The 25,829-nt window shown below is 41.2% G+C and overlaps 1 protein-coding gene across 2 annotated transcripts in view; it reads right to left on the minus strand.

Moving 5' to 3' along the window:
• The window catches only part of AKAP11 (A-kinase anchoring protein 11), a 98,959-nt gene that overhangs the window by 25,296 nt on the left and 47,834 nt on the right, over positions 1-25,829 (minus strand). The window contains exons 6-9 of one of the 2 annotated variants that reach the window (XM_040341303.1): positions 25,158-25,419; positions 15,826-20,053; positions 6,757-6,912; positions 1,097-1,180 (exon numbers count right to left, since the gene is read on the minus strand). In XM_040341303.1, coding sequence (XP_040197237.1) covers positions 1,097-1,180; positions 6,757-6,912; positions 15,826-20,053; positions 25,158-25,419 — 4,730 coding nt within the window. The remainder of the gene's footprint in view (positions 1-1,096; positions 1,181-6,756; positions 6,913-15,825; positions 20,054-25,157; positions 25,420-25,829) is intronic. The other variant, XM_040341304.1, reaches the window with a different exon arrangement.

A 25,829-nucleotide genomic window follows, 5' to 3' on the forward strand; every position in this document is an offset into this window, starting at 1 on the left:
AAACGGATTAGAATCTGACCCTGCAACATGATGTATGCAAGGGATGGACAAAGTTAGTCTCTGCCACTGCTGTTGTATCACAGGCATTAATTATTCCACATAAAGAGAAACACTGGACACCAATTTTAGATCCCAGAGATGTTTTGTTCAAATTTTTTTCTTATGTTATTATTGTGTTTAATGTAGCATTATTTATCCACAAATCCGCGTATTGTAAATATGATCCTACTACATAGTAAATTGGGGTAAGACAAAACTTTTTCAACAAGCTAAGGTTATGCATACACAATTTTAGTAGTTCACGGTCTTCATTATGACTCGATTGTTGTACTTGGATTGAAAAAACAAACCCCCCACAAATAAAAACCACCACCACACACGATAAGAGTGAATGTCCTACTTCTATCATCTATCACAGTTACAGTAGGGACATGAAATTCACTATGGACTCAACATCAAATATTCAAATTTTGCTTGGTTGGCCAGCAAATTAAGCATTTCCGATCTTGAAAAAAAATATATACTCTCAACTACAGAGCTGTGTCCAATCCAAACTAATAGAACTAAAACTCACATTTTTAACATTCGGTTGAAAATGACAGCTGAAGCAATGGACTATAGCAGAAGTCTCCATACTTTCTAAACAAAGGGCCAGTTCATTGTCCCAGACTTTAGAGGGGCCCTGACAGTGGCCAGCAGGAGTGGAAATTTTTCCAGGCATTAGTGGGAGTAAACATCGGCACATTTGATAAAAGGTGGAGCAATAGTGCCCCATCATTCGGAGGCCTATTCTTGGTGTAAATGAGAGAAATCAGTGGGAGAATAGTGCCTCAAGGGCCAGATAATGGTAAGCAAAAGGGCCGAAGTTTGGAGACTACTGGACTATAGCATAAATTTGCACTACAAACACCACAGCTACAGTCTATGAGACATAATTAGGACATGCTGTGAAATAAAGGCTGTAGTAAGTAGAGGATGTAGCAGTCTCATTTTTAGTTAAAACATGCAGAATTATGAAGAACCCAGTAAACCTTTTAATGCACAACGAGAAGAGCGACTAGACAATAGTCATGCAAAACTCTCTAGCTAAACCAACCTGTCTGATGGTGGGAAGGATAAATTTTCTTCGCAAAGGTCTCCTTCCAATCCCAGACTGCTCCAGCTACTGCTGTTACCATTACTACCAGAAAAAGACAATATTCAAAAACCTAAAAAAGTTAGGAAATAGAGCTAATACTACACCAATATACAGGGTTAACAAAATAATGGAAACGCCAAATATTATATTAACGACTCTCGCCTATTTAAGAGTATGGTTATCCTTTCATTTGTTTTAGTCCTACTTGAAATACTTCAGCATTCTCATTAAGATTCAAATGTTAGCACAACGATCTCCCCTGCTGAGCTGTTGTGTTCTGACAGGGGGATGGCCTCCCCGCCAGAACACTTCGGTCAGCTCTCTCAGCCATTGGCTGCTGGTTTTTCAGCATGCTCGTCCAATAGAAGCCTGGCTTCTGAAGGACCGGCTGCCATACACACTGGCCGAATGTCGGACAGTTTTTATTGAACCGCCCGATGTCATCCAGCATTCGGCCCATGTGTACTAGGCCTGATGGTGTGATGAGCAGCGGGTCACAAGGACAGTGTGCAAAGGTGAAGCAATAACAGATCCAGTGACTCATGCCACTTTAGGCCCCTTTCACACGGATGCCTCCGCCAATGCCCCATACACACGATCCAAATATTATACGACTTTATTCGCTTAATAGGTCGCAAGTAGAAATTAAATACGAAAATTCTCGTACGACAGAAAAAAAAAATCGTAAGCGATGTCATGTGTTGTAACGTATTTGTATTGTATTTTCTGACAACTGTACTGACTAAACGAAAATCGTACGATCCGGTACCGTACAAAAAAAAAATTTCGGGCATTTCCGGAAAAATTATAAACTCGGATGAACTGTCATTATGGGCTCTCGAAAGCTCTGTACCAACGATCCGATTATCGTACGAGTCTTCCTCGGACATGTGTCCGCTGACATCTGCCGCTCCATAGAGGAGACTGGAGATTCCACCTGAAAAACTGACAGGAGGAGAAATGTTATTATATTATATTATATGGAGGTGAAGTCTCTTTTAATCTACATGTATTATTGTGTTTAGCTGGTTAGTGGGCAGGTCCGGGACTGGGACACAAAATAGGCCTGGGCATTTTAGACTGAGCAGCCCATGACATGACATATTTACCAGCCCCCTCCCTGCACTCCATCCCGACTGAGGTGAGAGGGGCGGTGGAGAGCACAAGGGCTTTGAAAGCAGATCTCTCTCTCATCCAAGCTGAGGAGGTGGATGACAGGTCTATGTCTGCTCCATCATGCAGACACAGTCCCACTCTCCTCTATGGGGCAATCGGATGGAAAAGGACCGCCTGTCAGTTTACATCCAATCCATCAGTCAGATGGAAAATAGGATCACCATCCGTCTGTTTTTGGCAGACAGGATTGGATGGCGGCAGATGTCAACGGAAATGTGTCTGCTGTCATCTGCCACTCCATAGAGGAGACTGGAGGGTCTGATCAGGTACACCTAAAAAACTGACAGGCTGACCTGATCAGACACCCTGTGTAAAAGGGTCCTTCGACTGTGTGGCTGTGGCATGGCAAGGTGAGAGTGCAAAACTGAAGATAACGAAAAAAAAAAAAAATGACAGAACGGTTTCCATCTTTATGGGGTGTGTGTGTGTGTGTGTGTAAATGGAACTGAAGCCGTTCCAACCAGCTGCCCCACACTTTTGAACATGTGATCAAACAGCAGAGGACTAGAAGCCCCTCCTGCTTATGTTTCCCTGCAGACAGGCTGGAAAAGATCTGGGTATATCAATTAGCAAAAAGGTACTTGGATGTTGTTTTTTTTATTAAAATAATTACTGTCATCATCCACATACAGAACTAGGTGGGATAATTTAAAATTAAACAGTGTGCATTTGTCCTCCCTAGAGTCTCCACTGTCCCCCATTTTTGGTAATCCCCGTTTCTCTCCCAGCCTTGGTATGGGTTATTTTAAGACGTTAATTGAGGCAGGACTTTGTCAAGTATCCCACTTTGCAATAATGGGAGCCTGGCCTTCAATACAGGCCCTGATGGATTAAATTGGTCCCTTGCAACTGGAAAATCTGGAGAGCTTCGCAACTACTACACTTTCTACAGACCTACCCTACCCCTGATACTTATTGCCGTGACCTGACACACTATTGGGAGTATTGCTCTGAAAGTGGCACGTTCCCTCATGCCCTCTCCAAAATGTGCATAGAACCTCTCAGTTTCTTCCGAAGACTTCCTGCCTCCCTACTTGGCAAAATGGGAAACAGATAGAACATTTATGAAGACATAACAAACCAATAACCTGATTTGCCTTGAAATACTCAAATCTGCACGAAAGTGCAGGAAACCAAAATTTCAAGATTCTTACCCGGTGGTACCGTACCCCATACCTCCTTCACAAATACTCCCCGACCACCTCTGCTCTGTGTTGGAGATGTCATAAGGAGCAGGGGACATTGCTACATATTTTGTTGGTCATATAACTAAATTAGGTGATTTTTGAAGGGAGGTACGTGCGATTATCCAAAAATTCACGGATCGCAAGATTCCAGAGGATCCAGCTTTTTTCTTATTACACGCCTCCACTATTCCCGCCAAGGTTTACAAGAAATCAATATATCAAACACCTCCTGAATGCGGCCAAGTCTTGCATTCCACTCACCTGGAAACAGACACAGCCTCTGTCGATTAGGCTGTGGCTGAGGAAGGTCGAGGAACTAAACCAGATGGAGGACTTTGTTTTGACCTCTAGGCAGAAATGAGAGACATACACGCACACATGGAACAAGTTCATTTATTCTGAGGAAGGGAGGGCTCTCATTGAAGAGATTCCTGATGATTGAAGATCCCTCCACGTATCTTGACAAGCTGACTCAAAGTTTATATATTATTTATAAACCTCCGCCCACCCTTCCTTCTCTTCCCCTATCCCCCTCCTCATTCTTTCCTACCTTCTCTTTTCAATTGCCTGATAAATTGGGTAGTTTCCCATCGACTCTAGAACTACTATGGTGGTTTCCTTGCTACGGGATTCTATCCCGGAACTACGGTACAACATAACAGTCTACTGACCGTGGAGGGGGGTTTCCCTCATGTACCATAGGGGATTCCAACCCTCTTCGACATGAACCTGTTGCAAGTGTTGCTCGGTATAATTCTGTATACTACCTTTATTCTTTGTATGCATATTCTAAACGTCTTGTTTTTCTCAAATAATTTTTATTTATTTTTTTCAGATTTAAAAAAAGTGTGCGTTTAGTATCACTTTAAGGGAAGAAAAGCCACTTTAACCACTTAAGACCCGAACCAATATGCAAGTTAAGTACCTGACCCCTTTTTGCGACGTACAGGTACGCCCTTTTGCCTGCCTGTGCCTTTCTGCCAACGTAAATCGGCGACGGCGGTCGGCAAGTGGTTAAATCAACCAAATACATTCTAAGTGCATTTTTTCCCCTGCATGTTAGCCTAGGTGTATATGCACACATAGGCTTTTAGCAGCATTTAGTAGCAGGAGAGTAGAGGCAGGAAAAAAAAACTGCCAGTGGGTCCAGGAGAAGCAGTGTGGGCAGAAAAAAAACAAGTGATGCTTGCAAATGCGTGTTAACGCATTAAGTGATTGAGCATTAAAATTCATTTCAATGTCAAGAATAAATGTATTCTGGCTAAATGAAATAACACCCAAATGCTTGACAAGGGTACACACAGATAAACGCATTACACACACTTTTACAAGCGTCAGGGTTTTTTTTGCCGAAACACTGCTTCCAGGAGGAAGGGGTCTAGGAGAGTTTAGAAAACAGCCAGTGTGCATGAGGCCAAAGGGAGGATGCGGGGAAAAGAGAAGGGAAGGCTTAATGCAGGAGAACCCAGTTACTACCCATGTGCAGTACGACATGGATAAATAGTAAACCATAATAAATATTTGAGTGACAATCGTTGATCGAAGGGTCCAAGATATGGAGAATTTTTTTTTATGGCTGTTAGTAAGGATAGTCAATTATTCATTAGCAAAAAAATTGGCCATCATCAACTTAGAAGCCTGAAAAACAAAATAAACTAGCTTAAATGTTTTTTTAGTAACATTTGGCAGTTTACAATGCGAGAGCGCCTGCCAAGGATCTCAGGAAACTTGATCCCCAAATTAGTAAAAGTTAGTAAAAGTGAAAAAACTGGTCCAGAAACGACTAAGCATTGGGCAGAACCACCAGATATGAAGATAATCACTTGTACCTGCATCCACAAGAAAAGAGGCCCAAATGTCCAGGGAACATGCGAACGAGACTGGAGGGGCACCAGGTACCACCTAGTTATTATTATTATACAGGATTTATATAGCGCCAACAGTTTGCGCAGCGCTTTACATCAGGGAAGATAGTACAGTCACAATACAAATCAATACAGGAGGGATCAGAGGGCCCTGCTCGTTAGAGCTTACAATCTAGAAGGGAGGGTCAAGTGGAACAAAGGGTAGTAGCTGCGGGAGATGATCAGATGGACTCAAAATACAGTTGTTAGGTGTGGGAAGGGTAGGCTTCTCTAAAGAGGAGGGTTTTCAGGAATCCTCTAAAAGCTAATAGAGAAGGAGATAGGCGGATAGATTGGGGTACGGAGTTCCATAGGCTTGGAGAGGTTCTAGAAAAGTCCTGGAGACGAGCATGGGAGCAGGTGATGAGAGAGCTGGAGAGTAGGAGGTATTGAGAAGAACGAAGAGAATGATTAGGTTGATATTTAGAGACTAGGTCAGTGATGTAGCTGGGGGCAGAGTTGTGGATGGCTTTGTAGGTAATTGTTAGTAGTTTGAATTTAATTTGTTGGGTGAGCGGAAGCCAGTGGAGGGATTGACAGAGAGGAGTAGCAGAGACAGAGCGGTTGGTAAGGTGGATAAGTCTGGCCGCAGCATTCATGATGGACTGAAGGGGGGGGGGGGTTAGAGTATGCAGAGGTAACACCTTATACGCCGACAAGAGGGTGGCGACACTTATCGTGCAAGTGACAATAAAATAGTCCACACATCTTGCCTATCTTTTTCAGATTTTGTGACTTTGTATGTCCTCTTCCCCATTTGCTACATAGGTGTGGGTGGAAGGTGAGGGTAATCACCAAGCTTGGAGTAAACTATGAAGATGTATTTGGGCGCCAGGGGAGTATGATCAAAAGGAGGTCAAAGTAGTAGAGAGATCTTTATTTCGGGCCTTAAACATGTCTTGAATAACTAGCGAAGGGCTCCATTTACCTATAGTCAAAGAGAAAATGCTGTAGTGTAGTCCACTATAAAAATAAAAAAAAAGCGCATCAGGGGACTTGAAACCCAACTGGAAAAAGTGAGTTGACCATCGTTTTCTAAAAAGGTAGCCAGCAATGGCAACCCATAATATTTATTGCAGATGTATTTTAACACTTTAATAGAGTAATATTTGAAACACAGCTACATAATACAGCTTCTGGCATTGTCCTATGGTGTAAATACAGATATTTTACAGCCATTGTACTGCCAGGGTAGTTTTATCTTCAGATACCAGACTATAGAAAGAAGGTACACACGGCCAAAAAGAAAAATTACAGACACTAGGTACTTTTACCCGTTCATAATCCAAACAAGGTTTTAAATAATTAAAATTAGCTAGCTATCTAAATACATCTAGTACAATCTATGTACCTGTCACTGAGGTGAAGGAAACTGCTGCTTTCATCTTGGTGTTCATCCTCAAAGCTCAGATTGGACCAGCTTCCTGTGCTGTCATCACCAACGCTAACACTGGTTTGTTGGCTCGTCATTGAATCTGCTGACTGGAATCCATCCTTTCCAACAGAACTAAACACAAATGGATTAAAGGGTTAGTTCACGCCTGATAGAAAAGAAAAGAAAGACAAAACCTCTGCAGCAATTAAACCTAGTACGAATACAAAAAATTTGCATAGTCACATTCCTGAAAGCATTTACTTACCCCTCTATTTTGACATAATGCAATTGAGTCTGATTGATTTAAAAAGATACTGTGTCTAGCTATGGACATATGATCATGCACTGTGTAGTTCAATGTCTGGTATGAAACTACATTTCCCCTAATAAAATATTCCTAAGAGCATGCCTGCACTGGAGGGGTGGGGAAAGGGCATGAATGGGCTCCAGATGTCGCTGTATTTATAGGCACACAGAATAAATTCTCCTACCTCCTGTGACCTCAGTGCTGCCAACATAAGAAGAGCGGGAGACATATGACTTGCTTAGATCTTTTTTTGGTCTCCTCAATGATCCATCTACCCTGGATCATATCAAGGATGGTGGTAATTAGACTGTCAAAGTTTTGCACTAGAACATTTCCAAAAAATGGTGATCTAACCCTTCAAGCATTAAAGTGATATTAAAAAGGTTCAGACTTTTGTTCTAAAATAACAAACATTTCATGCTTATCTGCATCATGCAATTGTTTTGCACTGAGCAGCCCCGATCTTTCTCTTCTCGGGTCCCCACCAATACTCCTGGCTCCTCCCCTCCTTCACGTATTCCCCCTAGCAAGCCGATTTCTGGTGGGGCAGCTCATGCAGGCTTGATCTCAGCTCACACTGTGAGCATCTATTGACACACATAGTGCAGCTCGGCCTCGCTCCCTCGTCAGTGGATTAGATTGACAACAGCAGGAGCCAATGGCTCAGGCTGCTCTTACAGAGTCCAGTTAAAAGAAAGGAGAGCAGCACCACTGCTCTTGTGCAGTGCTAGGCTAAAGAGAGGCCCCCAGAGTCCAATTTCAGTCCAAGAACCACTTTAACTGGGACTAAATAACCCGCCCTTAGCAGGTGCATTTAGTGACTTACCACTGCCTAGCTTTAATACAAAGTGTGCCTATAGTATAGGAGTCCTAGAGCATTCTAATGAAAGAACACAGCACAAATCTGCCATGCACCCCTCTTTCAGATTGACAAAAGAAACAGACAGGAAGGCACAAGCACCTAGCGCATCACCAAAAATAATTTATTGGAAAATTTAAAAACTGGTAAAAAAAAATATTTTTTCTATATCTTAGTTGTAAAATCCACTACTTCATCACAGGATACAGAGCTGGTTATTATAACAACTACTTGGGTTATAGGCCACCTATAAGTGAATGGACACTGGTAGATCAATCAGATCAAAACAGGAAGTACTCCCCTATATAACCCCTCCTTCACAGGAAGTACCTCAGTTTTGTAGCAAGTAATACATTTTCCTGTGTCCTGTGATGTACCCCAAGAAATAGATTTTACAGGCAAGATGTAGAAAAAAAATGAATTTTCTTTATCGTACATCACAGGGCACAGAGCCAGTTATTATAATAACTATTTGAGACATCCCAAAGTAATACTCTTGAGGGGAGGAAGACCCCATCACAGAAACTGCCACCAGAGAAGACCTACTCTTCTGTTTGTAATACGCTGAGGCCAAAGGCAGTATCCTCCACGTTTTTGGCATTCAACCTGGTAAAAATCCTGTAGATGTACAGTATCTCACAAAAGTGAGTATACCCTGCACATTTTTGTAAATATTTTATTCTAGCTTTTCATGTGACAACACTGAAGAAATTACACTTTGCTACAATTTAAAGTAGTGAGCATACAGCTTGTATAACAGTGTAAATTTGCTGTCCTCTCAAAATAACACAACACACAGCCATTAATGGCCAAACCACTGGCAACAAAATTGAGTACACCCCTAAGTGAAAATGTCCAAATTGGGCCCAAATAGACATATTTACTCCTCGTTGTCATCCGACTCGTTATAAATATAGAAGAGAAACTAACCTGGAATGTTTTGAATCCTAGCAGCCTTTGTCACATCCCAAAATGCAGGAATTTGGAGGGAATGCCCCATTTGGAGAATATGCCAGGATAAAAAGGAATGGAGTAACAGAATATATAAAAAATATTACAAAATTGTATTGAGTACACATGTACCATAAATTACAAAGTATACAAAAAGCACCCAAAAACAGTGGATGGACACATACTTAACGAATATACAGCTGCCAATTATTGGAGCACAGCATAATTCCAGACAAAGTTGAATGAAAAACGTGTGCATCACAATGAGTACCAACATGTTTCCGGAAAGAGCAGGGGGGGGGGGGGGCATGCATGTTTATTTCCTTCCTCAGGGGTTAGATAAAAGCAAAGCGGTTATATTTCTATTTGAAAAAAGGAAAAAAAACAGCTTTGCTTTTATCTAACCCCTGAGGAAGGAAAAGAATATGCATGCGCCCCCTGCTTTCCGAAACATCTTGGGACTCATTGTAATCGCACGTTTTTTATTCGACTTTATGTCTGGAATTATGGTGTGCTCCAATTAGCATCTGTATATTCATTTAGTATGAGTCCATCCACTACTTTTAGGTGCTTTTTGTATACTTTTTAATTTATGGTACATGTGTACTCAAAATCAGTCTGACCCCACAGAGCACTGTTCACTCCATCATCTGAAAATGAAAGAATATGGCACAACTGCAAATGTACCAAGATGTGGCAGTCCACCTAAACTGACAGGTTGGGCAAGGAGAGCATTATTCAGCGAAGCAGCCAAGATGCCCATGGTAACTCTGGAGATGCTGCAGAGATCCACAGCTCAGGTGGGAGAATCTGTCCACAGGACGACTATTAGTCATGCACTCCACAAATCTGGCATTTATGGAAGAGAGTGGCAAGAAAGCCATAAGAAGTCCCGTTTGCGAGAAGCCATGTGGAAAAAGGTGCTCTGGTCAGATGAGACCAAAATTGAACTTTTAGGCCTAAAAGCAAAACGCTGTGTGGTAAAAAAACTAACACCGCACATCAACCTGAACACATCTGGTGGTGGCAGCATCATGTTGTGGGGATGCTTTTCTTCTGCAGGGACATGGAAGCTGATCAGAGTTGATGAGAAGATGGATGGAGCCAAATACAGGGCAATTTTAGAAGAAAACCTGTTAAGAGTCTGCAAAAGAAATGGGACTGGGCCGGAGGTTCACCTTCTAGCAGGACAGCGACCCTAAACATACAGCTGGAGCTACAACAAAATGGTTTAGATCAAAGCATATTAATGCGTTAGAATGGTGCAGTCAAAGTCCAGACCCAAGTCTAATTAAGAATCTGTGATCAGACTTGAAAATTGCTGTTCACAGATGCTATACATCCAATCTGACAGAGCTTGAGCTATTTTGCAAAGAAGAATGGGCAAAAATGTCACTCTAGATGTGCAAAGCTGGTTGAGTCACTCTAGCTGTGCAAAGACTTGTTGCAATTGCATCAAAATGTAGTTCTACAAAGTATTGACGCAGTAGGACTTAATACAAATGTATGCCACGCTTTTCACCGTTTTCGCTTTGAAAACCATTTATCATTACCAGTTCAAGTTATGCAAATAACTAGAATATAGAATATGCATTTATGCAAACGTGCTCATGCAAATGTGTTTGTTAGTAAGCAAGCATGTGTTTATTCAACATGTGTTTATGTAAACATGTGCTTATGCCACATATTTTTAAACAACACGTGTCTATGCATCATGTGTGTATGCAATAATGCATCTATGCGACATGCGTCTATGCAAACATTTATCCATGCAAAACATGCAACCTGCATCTATGCAGACATGCGTCCATTCGACATGTACCTACGCAAAATGCAACATGTATCTATGCATACATGTCTTTGCAAATATGTGTTTTTGCAAACATGCGTTTAAGCCAGTTTGCAAACATTCACCTGCTCAACTGCGAGGCCTTGCTGACCCTTCAGCCTACATGGTCCACCAGAGATGGCCGTCCTTCTACTTCCTGTCTATACAGGAGTAGGCCATGCCAAATGAACCAGGCTGGAGGAGACACTGCAGCCCAATACTCCTGAGAAGTACACAGAGCATGACCAACAGCACACTGCCCCCAGTGGTCACCGGGAGAAAAAACAGACGGTCAGATCTCGTAAAAAAAAAAAAAAAAAGCGTGTGAGAGAAAAACTGCAACATGCAGACTTGCCATCCCTGCCGCAGAATTTTGGGTCTAACAGGAGTCCAACCTTCACCCATCACAGCGGGCTCTGTCATAAAAGACCTTCAGGGACTGGGTCTCCTTAATCTGGGGTCCACACCCCTGGACCTGTATAGCACACTGCAGAAAAACACCTCGGTCAGATAAAACACTGCACCAGGTTCCATTACACAGGGTCCAGCACCATAAGGCTGCATTGCAGGAAAACCTTGAGGAATTTTCTCTCCTATCCAATAAGGCTTGGGTACCATCCATTTTGGCTGACAGCTCTTTTTTGAATGAATCCAAATGAAGTACATGATTTTAAATAGAACCGTCCAGACCTCCACGTATTCTCCCAGAGCACATGCATCACATCAGTGACTACCACCTTACAGACACTTGCAAAAAAACTGAGGTACTTCCTGTGTGGGATGGAGTTATATAGGGGAGGACTTCCTGTTTGATCGATCTACCAGTGTCTATTCACTGGTGGTGGTGTATAACCCAAATAGTTATTATAATAACCGACACTGTGTCCTGTGATATACAATAAAGATATATAGACACACACACACACACACACACACACACACACACCAGACTTGGGGCACACCCTAAATGCATTTACATTCTAGATGTTGCCGCTACAAGACCTCCCACTGATAATGGGGTACTTTGACGCAGTAAGTGGGCAGCACCATATATAGTGTGACCAAATCCCCATATTTTTTTTTATATTTTCAGGTGTTTTAAATGGCCTTGCAGGATTTAATGTCATTTTGGTATGCGTGCTGCAATCTATTTTGTATAATATATACAATATATTTTTTTTTTTATCAGACCACTTAAAAAAATTTTTTTTACCCTTTTGAAACTCTTGCTCTGCCCTTTCCAGGGGTGATGTGTGCATGTCTGTATTTATGCATCTGAACATAGATGGGCTGGTCAGGAAGAGGGTGCGCCCCCAATACTGGTTATCCTGCCAGCATAGCGGGGTGCCACAGGAGACGCGTATACTGCACTTATGTTCTAGTCTTTTTCACATGCTCTCACTTGTACCTTTGGGAGTATCCATTTTTACCAGTTTTTTTAATTTTCCAATAAATACATTTTTGGTAATGCATGGGGAGGGCTCTGCATCCGCCAGCCAATCCAGATTATTATGGATTTGTTGATGCAGTCTTTTCCTGCTGTGAGGGACCTCTGAGCACTGGGAGTGACTGCTTCTCTCTTTCACATTCAAATTTCAATGCTGGTCTGCTCGAAAAAATAAAAAATAAAAAATAAAACACGACAGGGAGGAGGGATCAGTGTTGAGATCTTCTGAATCATTCCAATGCATGTGAAAAGGAGCTTGAGCTATTGAACTAGGTAGGCAGACTTTTTCAAAAGCACGTGTGAAAGGTAGATTAGAGCTTCACGGATGGCTGAATATATAAAGCGTAAAACCAAAAACGTAATCTATTGCAGCTTACCAATCATTAAATGAAGGGCTGCATTCATTTTCTTTTTTTTAGGCTTTTTCAATGTTTTCACCTGGCGTTCTGGGCAGTAACACACCTCCTGTATTAGAGTATCCCCACTCTGGGTGAAGGAGTTCAGATGCACCTTCAGACAACAGCATTGTGAGGCTAGGGGGAGTGGAGTGTTAGATGTACTAGCAGATTTAGATTCACCAACAAAATTTAAGCCAAACTCCAGCTCACACTGCAGTTACACAAGCGGTTACAGATTGTTTTTTTCATTTGGGATAAAAGGTTTTACATGAGTAAATAAAAGCGGACCATTGTAAGCACCCATCAGTGGTAAATGGTTTGTCTCAATACTATGCTACATTTGCAGGAGAACTTGTGTTGTAAAATAAAAAAAAAAAGACTTACTGGCTGAACTAAAGAATAGGAAACCAAAAACAGAAAAACAAATGCAGCCATCACATCTAAGAATTGGTAAGCTGCAATATAATTAATGTTTGCTTTTGGAGTTAATACTGCTTTAACCACTTAAGGAGCGCCTCCTGCACATTTATGTCGGCAGAATGGCACGGCTGGGCACATGCACGTATAGGTACGTCCTGTGCTAGTACCCAGCCATGGGTCGCGGGCGCGCGCGCCCGAGACCCGGTCCGAAGCTCCGGGACCCGATCGCCGCTGGAGTCCCGCGATCGGTCCCCGGAGCTGAAGAACGGGGAGAGCTGTGTGTTAACACAGCTTCCCCGTTCTTCACTGTGGCAGCGTCATCGATCGTGTGATCCCTTTATAGGGATACACAATCGATGACGTCACACCTACAGCCACACCCCCCTACAGTTGTAAACACACATGAGGTCACACATAACCCCATCAGCGCCCCCTTGTGGTTAACTCCCAAACTGCAATTGTCATTTTCACAGTAAACAATTCATTTTAAATGCATTTTTTGCTGTGAAAATTACAATGGTCCCAAAAATGTGTAAAAATTTTCCGAAGTGTCCGCCATAATGTCGCAGTCACGAAAAAAAAAAAAAAAAAAAAAAGAAGAAGAATCGCTGATCGCCGCCATTAGTAGTAAAAAAAAAAAAATGTTTTTATAAAAATGCAATAAAACTATCCCCAATTTTGTAAACGCTATAAATTTTGCGCAAACCAACCAATAAACGCTTATTGCGATTTTTTTACCAAAAATAGGTAGAAGAATACGTATCGGCCTAAACTGAGGAAAAAAAATGTTTTTTTTTATATATTTTTGGGGGATATTTATTATAGCAAAAAGTAAAAAATATTGCATTTTTTTCAAAATTGTCGCTCTATTTTTGTTTATAGCGCAAAAAATAAAAACCGCAGAGGTGATCAAATACCACCAAAAGAAAGCTCTATTTGTGGGGGGGAAAAAGACGCCAATTTTGTTTGGGAGCCACGTCGCACGACCGCGCAATTGTCTGTTAAAGCGACGCAGTGCCGAATCGCAAAACCTGGCCGGGTCCTTTAGCTGCCAAAAGGTTCGGGTCTTAAGTGGTTAATACGCAATATTTCATATTACCTACTAAACCTATTTTTATTAAATATATAAACCTATTTTTAAAAACTGTATTTTACATTCTCATTAAAGGCACCCGAGTCAGGATGAATTAAAATATATTTGCTGCACCATGAAAAGGTTTTTAATAACCATTTAAACTTTTTAACAAATCAACATAGGAGAAAGCAGTTTAAATATGCAAATTGCTAGATAAACCTTTTAACCACTTAAGACCAGGACCAATATGCAGGTTAAGGACCTGGCCCCTTTTTGCGATTCGGCACTGCATCGCTTTAACTGACAATTGCGTGGTCGTGCGATGTGGCTCCCAAACAAAATTGGCATCCTTTTTCTTCCCACAAATAGAGCTTTCTTTTGGTAGTATTTGATCGCCTCTGCAGTTTTTATTTTTTGCGCTATAAACAAAAATAGAGCGACAGTTCTGAAAAAAAATGCATTTTTTTACTTTTTGCTCTAATATAAAAAAAAAAAAACAACAAGAAAAAAAAAAAAAAAATTTCCTCAGTTTAGGCCGATACGTATTCGTCTACCTATTTTTGTTAAAAAATAAATAAAAAAATCACAATAAGCGTTTATCGATTGGTTTGCGCAAAATTTAGAGTGTTTATAAAATAGCCCACGACTTGGCTCTTTAAGGGGACGTATATATACGTCTCTGTGCCCAGCCGTGCCATCGTCGTGCGGCGGTCCTTAAGTGGTTAAAGTACACTTGCCACTGATATGTTATTTAAGCAGCTATTAAGCACACTGAACTAAATGACAATTACACACTCTAAGCACTCGAGATTTTACTAATACTCTTTGGCATAAGAGCCATCATGAGTCCCTAGTGAATGGATTTACCTTACAGGTAATCCAATTAATGGATGCCTTCACACAGTGTGTCATTGAAAGGTTCATATAAAGTGTTTTGCTGAATTGCTGTACAAGGAACATATCAAGCATTGTACATTAAAGTAGGGCCAAAACAACTAATCGACGACTAATCGATTCCACAAGTGTATTTGGTGAGAAAAAGCCATAAACTTCATCAGTGTGCGTCCAGCTATACTCCTTACCTCAAAATGAGATCTGCATTATAAAAGGCTGCAACACTGAAACCAATGGCTGTTAGCGATGGCTGCGGTCGAACATTAAGCTCAGAAGCTGAATAGTTGAGCTCCTGGGCTTTTGCTACAGAGCACGCTAGTACTTAGTAGCTGAGCACTGTAAACACAATGCTTCTGCATTGACAGAGCATTTCCTGCGAGTCAGAAGACTAGAGCAGAGCTGATGGAGCTCTAGCCTGTCTACCTCTGCAGCAACAGATCACTGTTATAATGATCTATTGCTGCAAAGCTTCATAGCAGGCTGGTTGAAGCTCCATGACCAGATTCAGACCCCAATGGCTCCTACTGCCGTGTACCAGCCAATGAGGATGGAGAGACCCAGGAGAGCTTCTGCTCATCTCTGAAATTGGCTCAGGTAAGGAGTGGCTAAGGGGAGAACTGCACACTGATGGTTTTCCACCTTCATGCATAGGATGCATGAAGGTAAAAAAAATGTTCAGCCTTTATGACCACTTTAAGGCTACAATATTTGGTACGCAGAAATTTTCGATCAGAAACCTGAAAAAAAAACAAAAAAAACATGCATTTGTTTTAGTGGTCAGCACAGTAATGAAGATAGAAAGATGGAGTCTAAATAAATAAATCAAAAACAAAACCTCAATTACAAAGTTTTAAATAACATCTTACCTTATATTAACAACATGGCCAATATTCCTCATAGCAGACATTAAGATTTCAGTGGTTAGGCTTTCGGCAAAGCTGACCCCATCATGTCCAATACCACTATCACCCGCCAAACTTGTGCTGCTGAGTTCCCGCTCTGCTTTCTCAATAGCTGCACTCACTATTTTATCGGCAAACATTGCCCTTTTATCAAGGTCTATTTGAATTTTGGGGATGTTCAGATGAAAAAGTCTTGATTTTTGACCAGTATTTTGCTTAGGCTTTGCAGACTGTTTAATTTTTCTGGATACATCGTGTCCCAGTAAGAAGTGACAGGATGACAAAGGTATTCCTTGCTGCTCCTTTGCACTACATAACCTGCAAGCAGTTCCGTAAGAATGTACAAGTTTTGTGGCATTCAAGTCTTTGTCAGTTTTCCTTCGGTTTTCCATTGCTTGAAACCTTGCCCGCTCCAAGCTAAATTCTAAAGTGCTATCTACAACCTTGCAGGCATATTGCTCAATAGCTTGTACAAAACTTTCACTATAACCATTATCATTCAAACTACCTGTGCTGTGATAGAGCTTCTGTTTACAAGAGAAAAGTAAGGGTGTCTTGGAAAATGAGGTTTTGACAATTTCTCCATTGACATAATCGCTTTTGGATTTTGTATAGAGACAGGAATCAGTTAACGATTTGGGAAGAGAAGTAGCAGACATTTTTAACCTTTTCTTTACATCACATGTTATGGTGTTAGCAAGAGATTCTGCAAAATGAACCAGCCTATTAAACTCTGCTTTGTGTGCAGAGTTCTCAGTGAAAGAAGGGAGGTTAAAGTTATTTTGTCTACGACTGTCTTTACCTGCATGGCGAGTCCTACCCAACAGTCTGAATATGTCCTTGTTACTACTTGATTCAGGTTTCATTCTAGGCATTATTTTCCTATTGCTCTTTGACTTAACGGTTTTAGAGGCCTGCTGCAAGCCAGACTTTATAGCTCTATAAGCTAATCTACCTGCATATTGATCCAGTATTAACTCGCTGCTCCCTCCTTCCATTTTTAGAACCCGTATGAGGTGGTCAGCATACTCTTCAGTTACACTTTCACAGCTTGGAAATTTTGAAGTCAAACCTGCACCACCATAATGGTGAGGCAGGGGAAGAGTTGCTGCATCAGAAGATATAAAGCTTGTGAAATAATGACTTCTTTCTTTGGGTCTACAATCTTTATCAGATTTTTGTGAACCGCTATACTCCAGGTCACAGGCAGAGTTCTTTCTGCTGCTTAGCACTTCCTTTGCATCACTGATGACTTCACCAGCAACACAGTTAGCATATGAACATAAAGTTCCCAAAAGATCCTCTGTAATATTTCTCATGTAGGCCGGGTATCCCCATTTATCACTCAGTAAGCTTAACTGTGACCTGTTTTTCATTGGTGGTCCCTGGGCAGACTCTTCAGCTAACGAATAAGCAGCCATGTCCGTAGCAATGGATATGATGTTACTTGACAAATATTCAGCATATCTACAAGTTTCTGTAGATACCTCATACTCTTCAAAACTCTCATCACTACTGGAACTTTCAACCTCTTCTGAGAGAGACCTCATAAGCCTAAGCATAAAGTCATCCTTTTTCATACCGTTATGTTCATAAGCAGACAGATGGGGTGTAGATGGTGGGGTGGCAGGATAGAACTCTTTTGCCAGTTGCCCCTTTAATTGTTTACTTAGTTTTCTCATGCTTCTCTCAGGACTTGTGTCATAAGACATTAGAGGTGTAGAAGGTGGCGTGCCAGGCAGTAAGGTCACATTTGAACTTTTATAGGAACTCCTATTCCCCATAAAGAAATCCTCACCACAACTGCACATCACAGAGGAAAAACTATTGATATGAGGAAGACAACTTTGAAGGCCAAACACTGGGGGGTCTGTAGCTTCATTGTTTTCTACTATTCTTCTTGCAGTTAAACCTCCCAAACTGGCTTTATTGTTACCATTATTTGAATTCCCTAGAAGAGCAATGGTTGCAGGTTCATTGGCAGACCCAGACTTGCGGTCCCTTGTAGAAGGTTTTGCAGTAAAGTAAGGACTCAGAGAGGCATGTTCCACTATATCTTGGTTAGATTTACTTGAACCCCATCTATTTGATAGAGATTGTGCATTTTTTTCATTTGGATGCCTACAAGCACAGTTAGCCAACTCATCTGAAAATTGATGAGGTGGGGAACCACCCCCTAATAAAAGGTGTTTGGGAGGGATCTCAATAATTCTTTTGGTCATCATTGCAGCATAATCTTCCACAGCTCTGGATGATTTGATAACATCATATGCTTCATTTACAATCATATCCACCATTGTCACTGAGAACGGTTTTACTCCATCCACTTCCTCCTTTACAAAGTCTACATATCTTTGCTCTTGTCGGCTATTGTCAAATGGCAGTTCATCAAAGTCTTTTCTCGAGAAATTATAATTGTCTGCATTATTAATGCACATATTATTGGTGGACAGGTCTTTGTGGCCATTGGAAACTGAATGCTGGCTTAGCACTTTTGCTGCTACAGGCACAGGAACAGAACTCATAAGACCAGATGTAAACAGTAAAGCATAATGAACAGTGAAGTCTCTCTTGGACTCATGTGGAGCAGGCGAGGCTAAATTAGAAGGACCAAGATAAGAGGATGATGATTGAGTTGACTGATTTATTCCTTCGGAACTTACACATTTCAGGTTGTCCATGGAAACACTTATAGCAGCTTCTGTGGTGAAAGTCACATTCACTTGGGATAGTTCAATAAAGGCCTCCTGTATCACAGATTCTGATAAATCCTTAGCATAGGAACTTACTACAACATCTTCATAATCAAAATACTGTGTATCAGCAGAAACATTTGGAGTAGCTGGGTGAGAGAACTGGCATACTTCCATAATACCTTCAAAAACAAGTTCTTCTGCAAGGTCTGCAGCAAATCGTGTAACTGCATTGGTAACCATTTGTTTCTTTATATAGCGGAGTTCTTGCAAAGCACTTGTCATGACTTCACTTACCATAAGATTTGCCAAGCCATTAATAGCACGTTTCTTAATTGAAAACGCCTGTCTCCTACCAATTTCATAGAAAGCCATTTGAAACACATATGATGTTAGTCTTGATGCTAGATGGCATAATGCACTAGTACAAGAAGAAACCCCTCTTTGTAAGTCTTTAAATGCACTTCCAAAGCTTTTTTCCACCAGATCTGCAGCAAATTTCTGAATTCCTCCTTTAATGGATTTATGCTTTGTCCTAATTTTTCGTTCAGACTCTTTATTTGATTTGCGTTTAAACTTTGTAACTTTCTCAGGTTCTTTTTTCAAAAGCTCAGAGGATGGTTTCGTTTTTAACACAGAATCAAACATGTCGGCACATACACGGTTTGCATAATTGTTAAAAGCAACATAAGAATCTGCCTTAGAAGATGCAGTCTCACTTTGGCTTCCTGGTTGAAGAGGACCATCTGAGCCTATAGCAATTCCAGGTGGGCTAAAAGCAGATGATCTAATGGGACTAAATAAGGATCCATTATCCTCAGAACCTGTCTTTGTCAGGCGTGGAGATTCTGGTACATCAACTATACTGCTAAAGGGAGACTCTGCTTTACGAGGGGTTGGTTTTTTTATACTAGCTGACAGTGTGGGGCGATCAAACTTAAATTTTTGTGGGTTCATGCAAACTGTGCTTACACTTACTTTTGCATTTTTTCTTTTCTTAGGAGGGCTGTCTAGATAAGGCTTCTTATTAACCTGCAAATTGTCTTCTAAATATGGATCCAGTTCATCAAACCGATCAAAGCTATCAAAAAACTCACTTAATTCTGAATCTGAGTCCTCAACACCATCTTTTCCAACTGGAATCTTTGGAAGGCTAAGTTTTGCTCTTAAGCTTTTCTGATACCCTTCTTCATCTAAGAAAATAATAGGACTTGGGCTAGAGCAATCAGACTCATAGGATTCTGTAGGAGATGGAGAAAACATGTTTTTGTCTTGGCAATTTGCATGCTTCCATGTATCACATGATGCATTGCCAGTATTTTTAGCCAATGATGAATAATCCTGATGTTCCAAGTAACTCATTAGCACTGTAGACTTGATAGATGATCTACGACGCACAGAACTAAATATGATTTTTGTACCACTGATGTCTAGGCAGTGAGGAGACTGTGTCTGAGAGGCAGCATCTCGTTGATTTGTCGAGGGTCCCCATTGCATTCCTAAAACAAAAGTAATAGTCTTAGGTTTTGTTTACAAAATTAGGTTTAAAAACACAAATTAAAGAAACATTGCACAAAATTCACAACTAGCACACATTTACACAAGTGAATCCAAATGTTTTAAAAGGTCAAGTAAACATTTTTTCTAAAATGGCTACAGGGGATCAAGCTAGAGGCTCATATTGTACCACCATTGAAAGCAGAATTTAAGGCAGATATTTAAAAAAAAGTTCCTGAACCGCATACAGATAATACGAACGACTGGATACACAGGACGATTTGGTTTGCGAATGTGAGGCAGTTTCTAATAGCATGCAAGATTGAGGGTATAAAGGTGCAGTGGCTCTATAAAGGTAAAGCTATAGCCATCAGTAGAGACCGTGCAGCATTAATAGAACAAGAACTCTCGGCTAAGGTCGAAAAAACGGTACAGCAACACTATGAATTTTGTGACATCCTTTTCAGTTGAATATAGTCAGATTGTTGGTATTATCAAATTGCATTTACCAATCTTGTATGTGGATCAGGAATTTCATACAGTACTTAGTGGGGGATGCAATTTCTCTAGCAGATGGGCATACACATTGGGCAACTTGCTTTCCCCCAGTCTGTTCTACTCGTGCAATGACCGGTATTCTGGGACATGGTTACCTACCAAAGGTTCATTTTGTTGTACCTCTAGGTATTGTAACAAACACAAAAAAGTAATGCAGTTGTTTCTCTTACCGCTGGCAAAACCTTAAGGCCCCTTCCACACCAGGACGGCTGTTTTGCAGCAGTTAAAAGCATGTAAAATGTTTTGTGAAATTCAAGGCTCCAGGCACTGCGATTAGCTGCATTTGTACATTGCGAGTACATGCGGCCACGTTTAGCTGAAGTAGTCATTCCCATAGCAACCCTTTTTATTTTTTTGATTATGATGTGCTTCCTGTTTTTTTTTCTCACGCTGCTATCCGCAGTTGACAAAAAAGACTGCCATTACCTGCGGTTATGTGCATATAGCTGCGCTACATCGCACCTGGACGCATTCAATTCAATTTTTTCTATTTGCACCAAACCGCATGTAACGAAATCGTAGGTAAACGCTGTATGTGAATGGGGCCATAGGAAAGCATTGTGTGCTTTTAGTTGTGGTAGAAAAATAGAAAATCCGCAGCTAAAAGCACCATTTTATCCGTCCGTATGAAAGGGGCCTAAAGATTAACCAGTAGATAAATTGTAAGGCCTCGTACACACGGACGGACTGTCCGCTGAAAACGGTCCGCCGGACCGTTTTCAGCGGACCTGTCCGCCCGCAAATTTCTGTCTGATGGTTGTACACACCAATCAGACAGAAATCCACGCGTAAACAATACGCGGGGACGTGACCGCGCCATCGCCGCGACGATGACGCGGCGACGTGGGCGGACCTGTAAGTTCAAAGCTTCCACGCATGCGAGGGATGGCGGCAGATCGGACATGTCCGGTGAGTCTGTACAGACGACCGAACATGTCCGACGGACATAGTTCCAGCTAACATGTTTCTTAGCATGCTAAGAAACATTTGTCCGCTGGAAACTGTCCGATCCGCCGGACAATTGTCCGGTCGGCCCTACACACAACCGAACATGTCTGCTGAAACTGGTCCATCGGACCAGTTTCAGCAGACATGTTCGGTCGTGTGTACGGGGCCTAACACTACATCAGTGGTATAAAAGTTGCAAACTACAGTATGTAAGATGCACTATACACCCCTTGAGGATCAGGATTTCAGAGCACTACGACGACACCAATAACCACATTGCCAGGAATATTTTGCATGCCTAGACAATTTCGAAACATTCACAAAAAAGGTAATCAAATTATTATTATTTTTTTTTAACATTCAGAAGGTTAAGAAATCCCTTGCAGTGGAAGGTGTGGTGGATCTTTACTTTAACCACTTGCCCACTGGGCACTTAAACCCCCTTCCTAACCAGGCCAAATTTCAGCTTTTATTTTGAATGACAATTACTCAGTCATGCAACACTGTACCCATATAACATTTGTGTCCTTTTTTTCGCCAAAAAATAAGCTTTTTGGTGGAATTTAATCACCATTGGGTTTTTTATTTTTTGTGCCATTAATGGAAAAAAAAAAAAAAAAGACAGACAATTTTGTAAAAATAAATAAAAATGTCTTTCTTTCAGTTGAAGTTGATTTTTTCCACAATTCTTTGCAAAATTAAGATTTTTTTTCGTTTTCACACAATTGTCATATTACCAAGTTATTTCTCACACACTGTATAGGCAAACAGGCAACTACACCCCAAAACATATTCTGCTACTCTCCCTAAGTATGGGGGTACCATATGTATGAGACTTTGGAGCCTGGCCACATACAGAGGCCCAAACATTCAAGTAGCACCTCCAGGCGTTCTAGGAGCATAAATTACACGTATAATTTCCTGACAACCCAATGCAAATTTTGAAGGCCCTGGAGCATCAGGAAAAATGAAAACGCCCACAAAATGACCCAAATTTGGAAAGCAAAAACACCCCATTGTATATTCACTGTTTGGAGGACCTTACTTCCAAAAGCTTGTTTCTGGCTAGATAGAAGATCTAGCCGATAATGACAAACAAACATGGAGATGTTTGACCAATATCTGCTCTGGGTTGGCACCAGCTTTTTCTGCCCAGGACTTTGCTGATGCTCTGGTAGAATGAGTGTTGAGGAAATGTGGAAGATCTACAGTAGGTCCATAATCTTGTAGGATTCCACAAGGGCGAATGCATTTCACCTGGCTAAGGTGCATCTAGGCTTGCCTGCCTCTTTGGCTACCTGAATAGAGTACAAAATAAGGCATTTGAAATCTGAAAATCCTTAGTAGCTGAAAGATACATATGTAGAAATCTTCTAGTATCCAAGAGGCTGAGTTTCTCTTCCTTAACATAAGAAAGTCTGCTACAGAGCCTGTTATTTCTTGACATCCAGGAATTACATTTCCATATCTCTTGACAGGTATGAGACTATGGAAAAGGGTATCCAGTACTCTATCAGGTACTCCCCTTGGATCTCAGAATCGCCTCTTACGTAACCATGCGGCTAACTTTAACATCTGTAACCGGGGATGCAAGAAAGACCCCCTAGATATCATATCCTGTTTAGCAGAAAGTTTCCATAAGGGTACAACAGCTAGATAGAACAGCAGAGAGAACTATGCTCTCTTTGGCCAGAACGGGTTGGTCAAGATTATAGAGTTGTTTCCTCCTGTAGGAACTTCTTCAAAACTAGCAGAATCAAGAGGATAGGAGAGAAGGCATTACACAGGTTGAAATGCAGGTTTATTTCTGGAATTCCGCATAGTAATATCGGAACAAACCTTTGGACGAGACAATTCTTGCTGAGAGACTTTGTGGCAGCTCAATTGTTGGGCTCTCACTTTAAGTGAATGGTTGATAGGCACTTAAAGAGGAAGTAAACCCTCTCTTTAAAAAAAAAAAAAAAAAAAAAAACTACAAGACAAAGGCATAATGAGCTAGTATGCTCATTATGAATTACTTACCTGAGAACGAAGCCCCCGCAGCGGTACTCAGACACCTCCTCCGTCGCCACCAGGATACTTGGAGTGACTTACGAGCATCGTTGCTCTGGTGCGGTCACTGGCCGGTGCAGCGATGACGTCACTCCCATGATGCCGTTAGTAGTGGCACGCTCAGTGCGCCGTAGACATCAGTGCCGTCTTTCTTGGAAATATCTCCTTAACCGTGTAGGTTAAGGAGATATTTCTTGCACCTACAGGTAAGCCTTAATCTAGGCTTACCTGTATGTCAAAGTGGTCTGTAAGGGTTTACAACCACTTTAAGATTCCTTTCTGCCCATATGAAAAATACTCTCTGCAACCTGCATTAAGGAGGCTAGCTTATCATTACAACCAGATTTGAAATTTTCTTAGGGGCAGGTTTCTCCTCTTTGACTGGGTCTTTGATCTGCAAAAATAAAAACTGCAGAAACAATGCCAAGGTTCCTGCCATAAACATCATACCAGCCACTTTCCCAAGGTGAGCCATCACAAAACCAGACAGTGCTAACAAAGGGTCCCAGGCGACCTTAACTGACCTGACCACTTCCACCAGGAAAAATTACAGGAAAAGGCACTGACAAAATGGACCGGAACCAGGGCCTCCGGCGCCCAAAAAATTACCTCATCCCTACCCAGGGTCTTCCAGCCAAGTGTGCCCAATCTGGCAGGAAGGAAGGAATTTGCAATCACTTAAAAATTCTCCTATGGAGTGATCTGCAGCATCGGAAGCTAATTGTTTCAGCTCCTAGGCTTGGTGCTTCATGGTCAGCAGTTCAAAGTGCTAGTGCTGCTAGCTTTAGCATTAGTGCCTATAGCCATCAGGATCCCCTGAGACTGGTCACAATTTTAAAAAAAACAAGCTGCAGATTGAAAATTGTTAATAACGTTCAATTACAATATGACTTGTGTCAAAAACCTTGAGGAGCATGGATTTTAGAATAATAGACTTTTGCAAAGCACTAGAAGTCTATTTTAAAAAAAAAAGATACATAAAACACTTCCAGCATTTTGTTAACAAATGGAAGTCAATAGTAACGGTGGGTGGAAAGTCAAGATTTAAAAGACCTAGATCAGGGGTGTCCAACCTTTTGAAGAGAGAGGGCCACTTAAGAGTCTTGGTAACCAGTCGTGGGCCACAATGAGCGGAGCAGGCGGATGGCAGTTTGAAAGCAGCCCAGTAACCACTGCAGAAAATATATGCCCATATATACCCTGTGATTTTAGCACTAAAACTGACTTTTAATAACCGTATTCTACTCTATTCTACCCCAGAGCAGGAGGTCGGGGCCACATCAGAGGGCTCCGCGGGCCACATGTGGCCCCCGGGCCACTGGTTGGGCACCCCTGACCTAGATGAATCTCAGGCAGAACTGCATGTAGACTGGTCTAAAAAAACAAAAGTCCCAATATCAATGCAAAGGACTTGCAGGAAGATTTAAAGCAGTATTCTTCAGTACACTTACATAACCCAGGGACAGCAAAACCTATGCAAACACAGCATCGTATTCATAAATGTAACAATCAATATACTGTAGGTAGTCTGAAGAGGCGATACAGTACCTTGTCTGTCAGTTGTATTAATAGGATCCTCTTCATCTAAATGTTCAAATGCAGTTACAAAATCATCCTCAATTGAGGAGACCGAATGGTTTGTGTCGTCGTCCTCATGATGATCTTCCTTCTTATTCATTCTCAAGCAGTCCTGGTCTATTGCATACAATACTCCAGCTGAAAACTTGCTCAGCAGGACATACAGATAGTCTCTTTTAAAAAGTGAAAATGGTGCAGAGGTCATCATACATAAAGAGCCGGAAAAAGCATTCTGCAGAAATAAAGCAAAATAAATGAAAATACTGTACATGAATCTAAAAAAGTGGGAGGAGAAACTGTGTCCTTGTCAAAATAACTGACACCACCCCCCATTAAATTATTAAAACAGAAGATGGGGAAAGAGACCCCAAATCTCCAGGCAGGGAGCTTGGAGTGTTAGAGTGTCACACAATACACAACATTTAATGAGGTTTAAAAATAAAACAATAAATCTTTATTATCTAAAAGAACATTTACTCATTAAAAATTGGTCCATAGCTACAGGAGTATACAAGATACAAAATATAGAGAGCCCAGTGGATCCACACGTTTCACATAGATCCAGTGCTTCTTCAGGATTCACAAGCTCTCTATATCAAGATATGGGTACACTCTCTAAATTATAAAAAAAAATTGTACATC

This window comes from Rana temporaria, chromosome 2, assembly GCF_905171775.1.
Source record: "Rana temporaria chromosome 2, aRanTem1.1, whole genome shotgun sequence".
In the NCBI taxonomy this organism is placed as follows: Eukaryota; Metazoa; Chordata; class Amphibia; order Anura; family Ranidae; genus Rana; species Rana temporaria.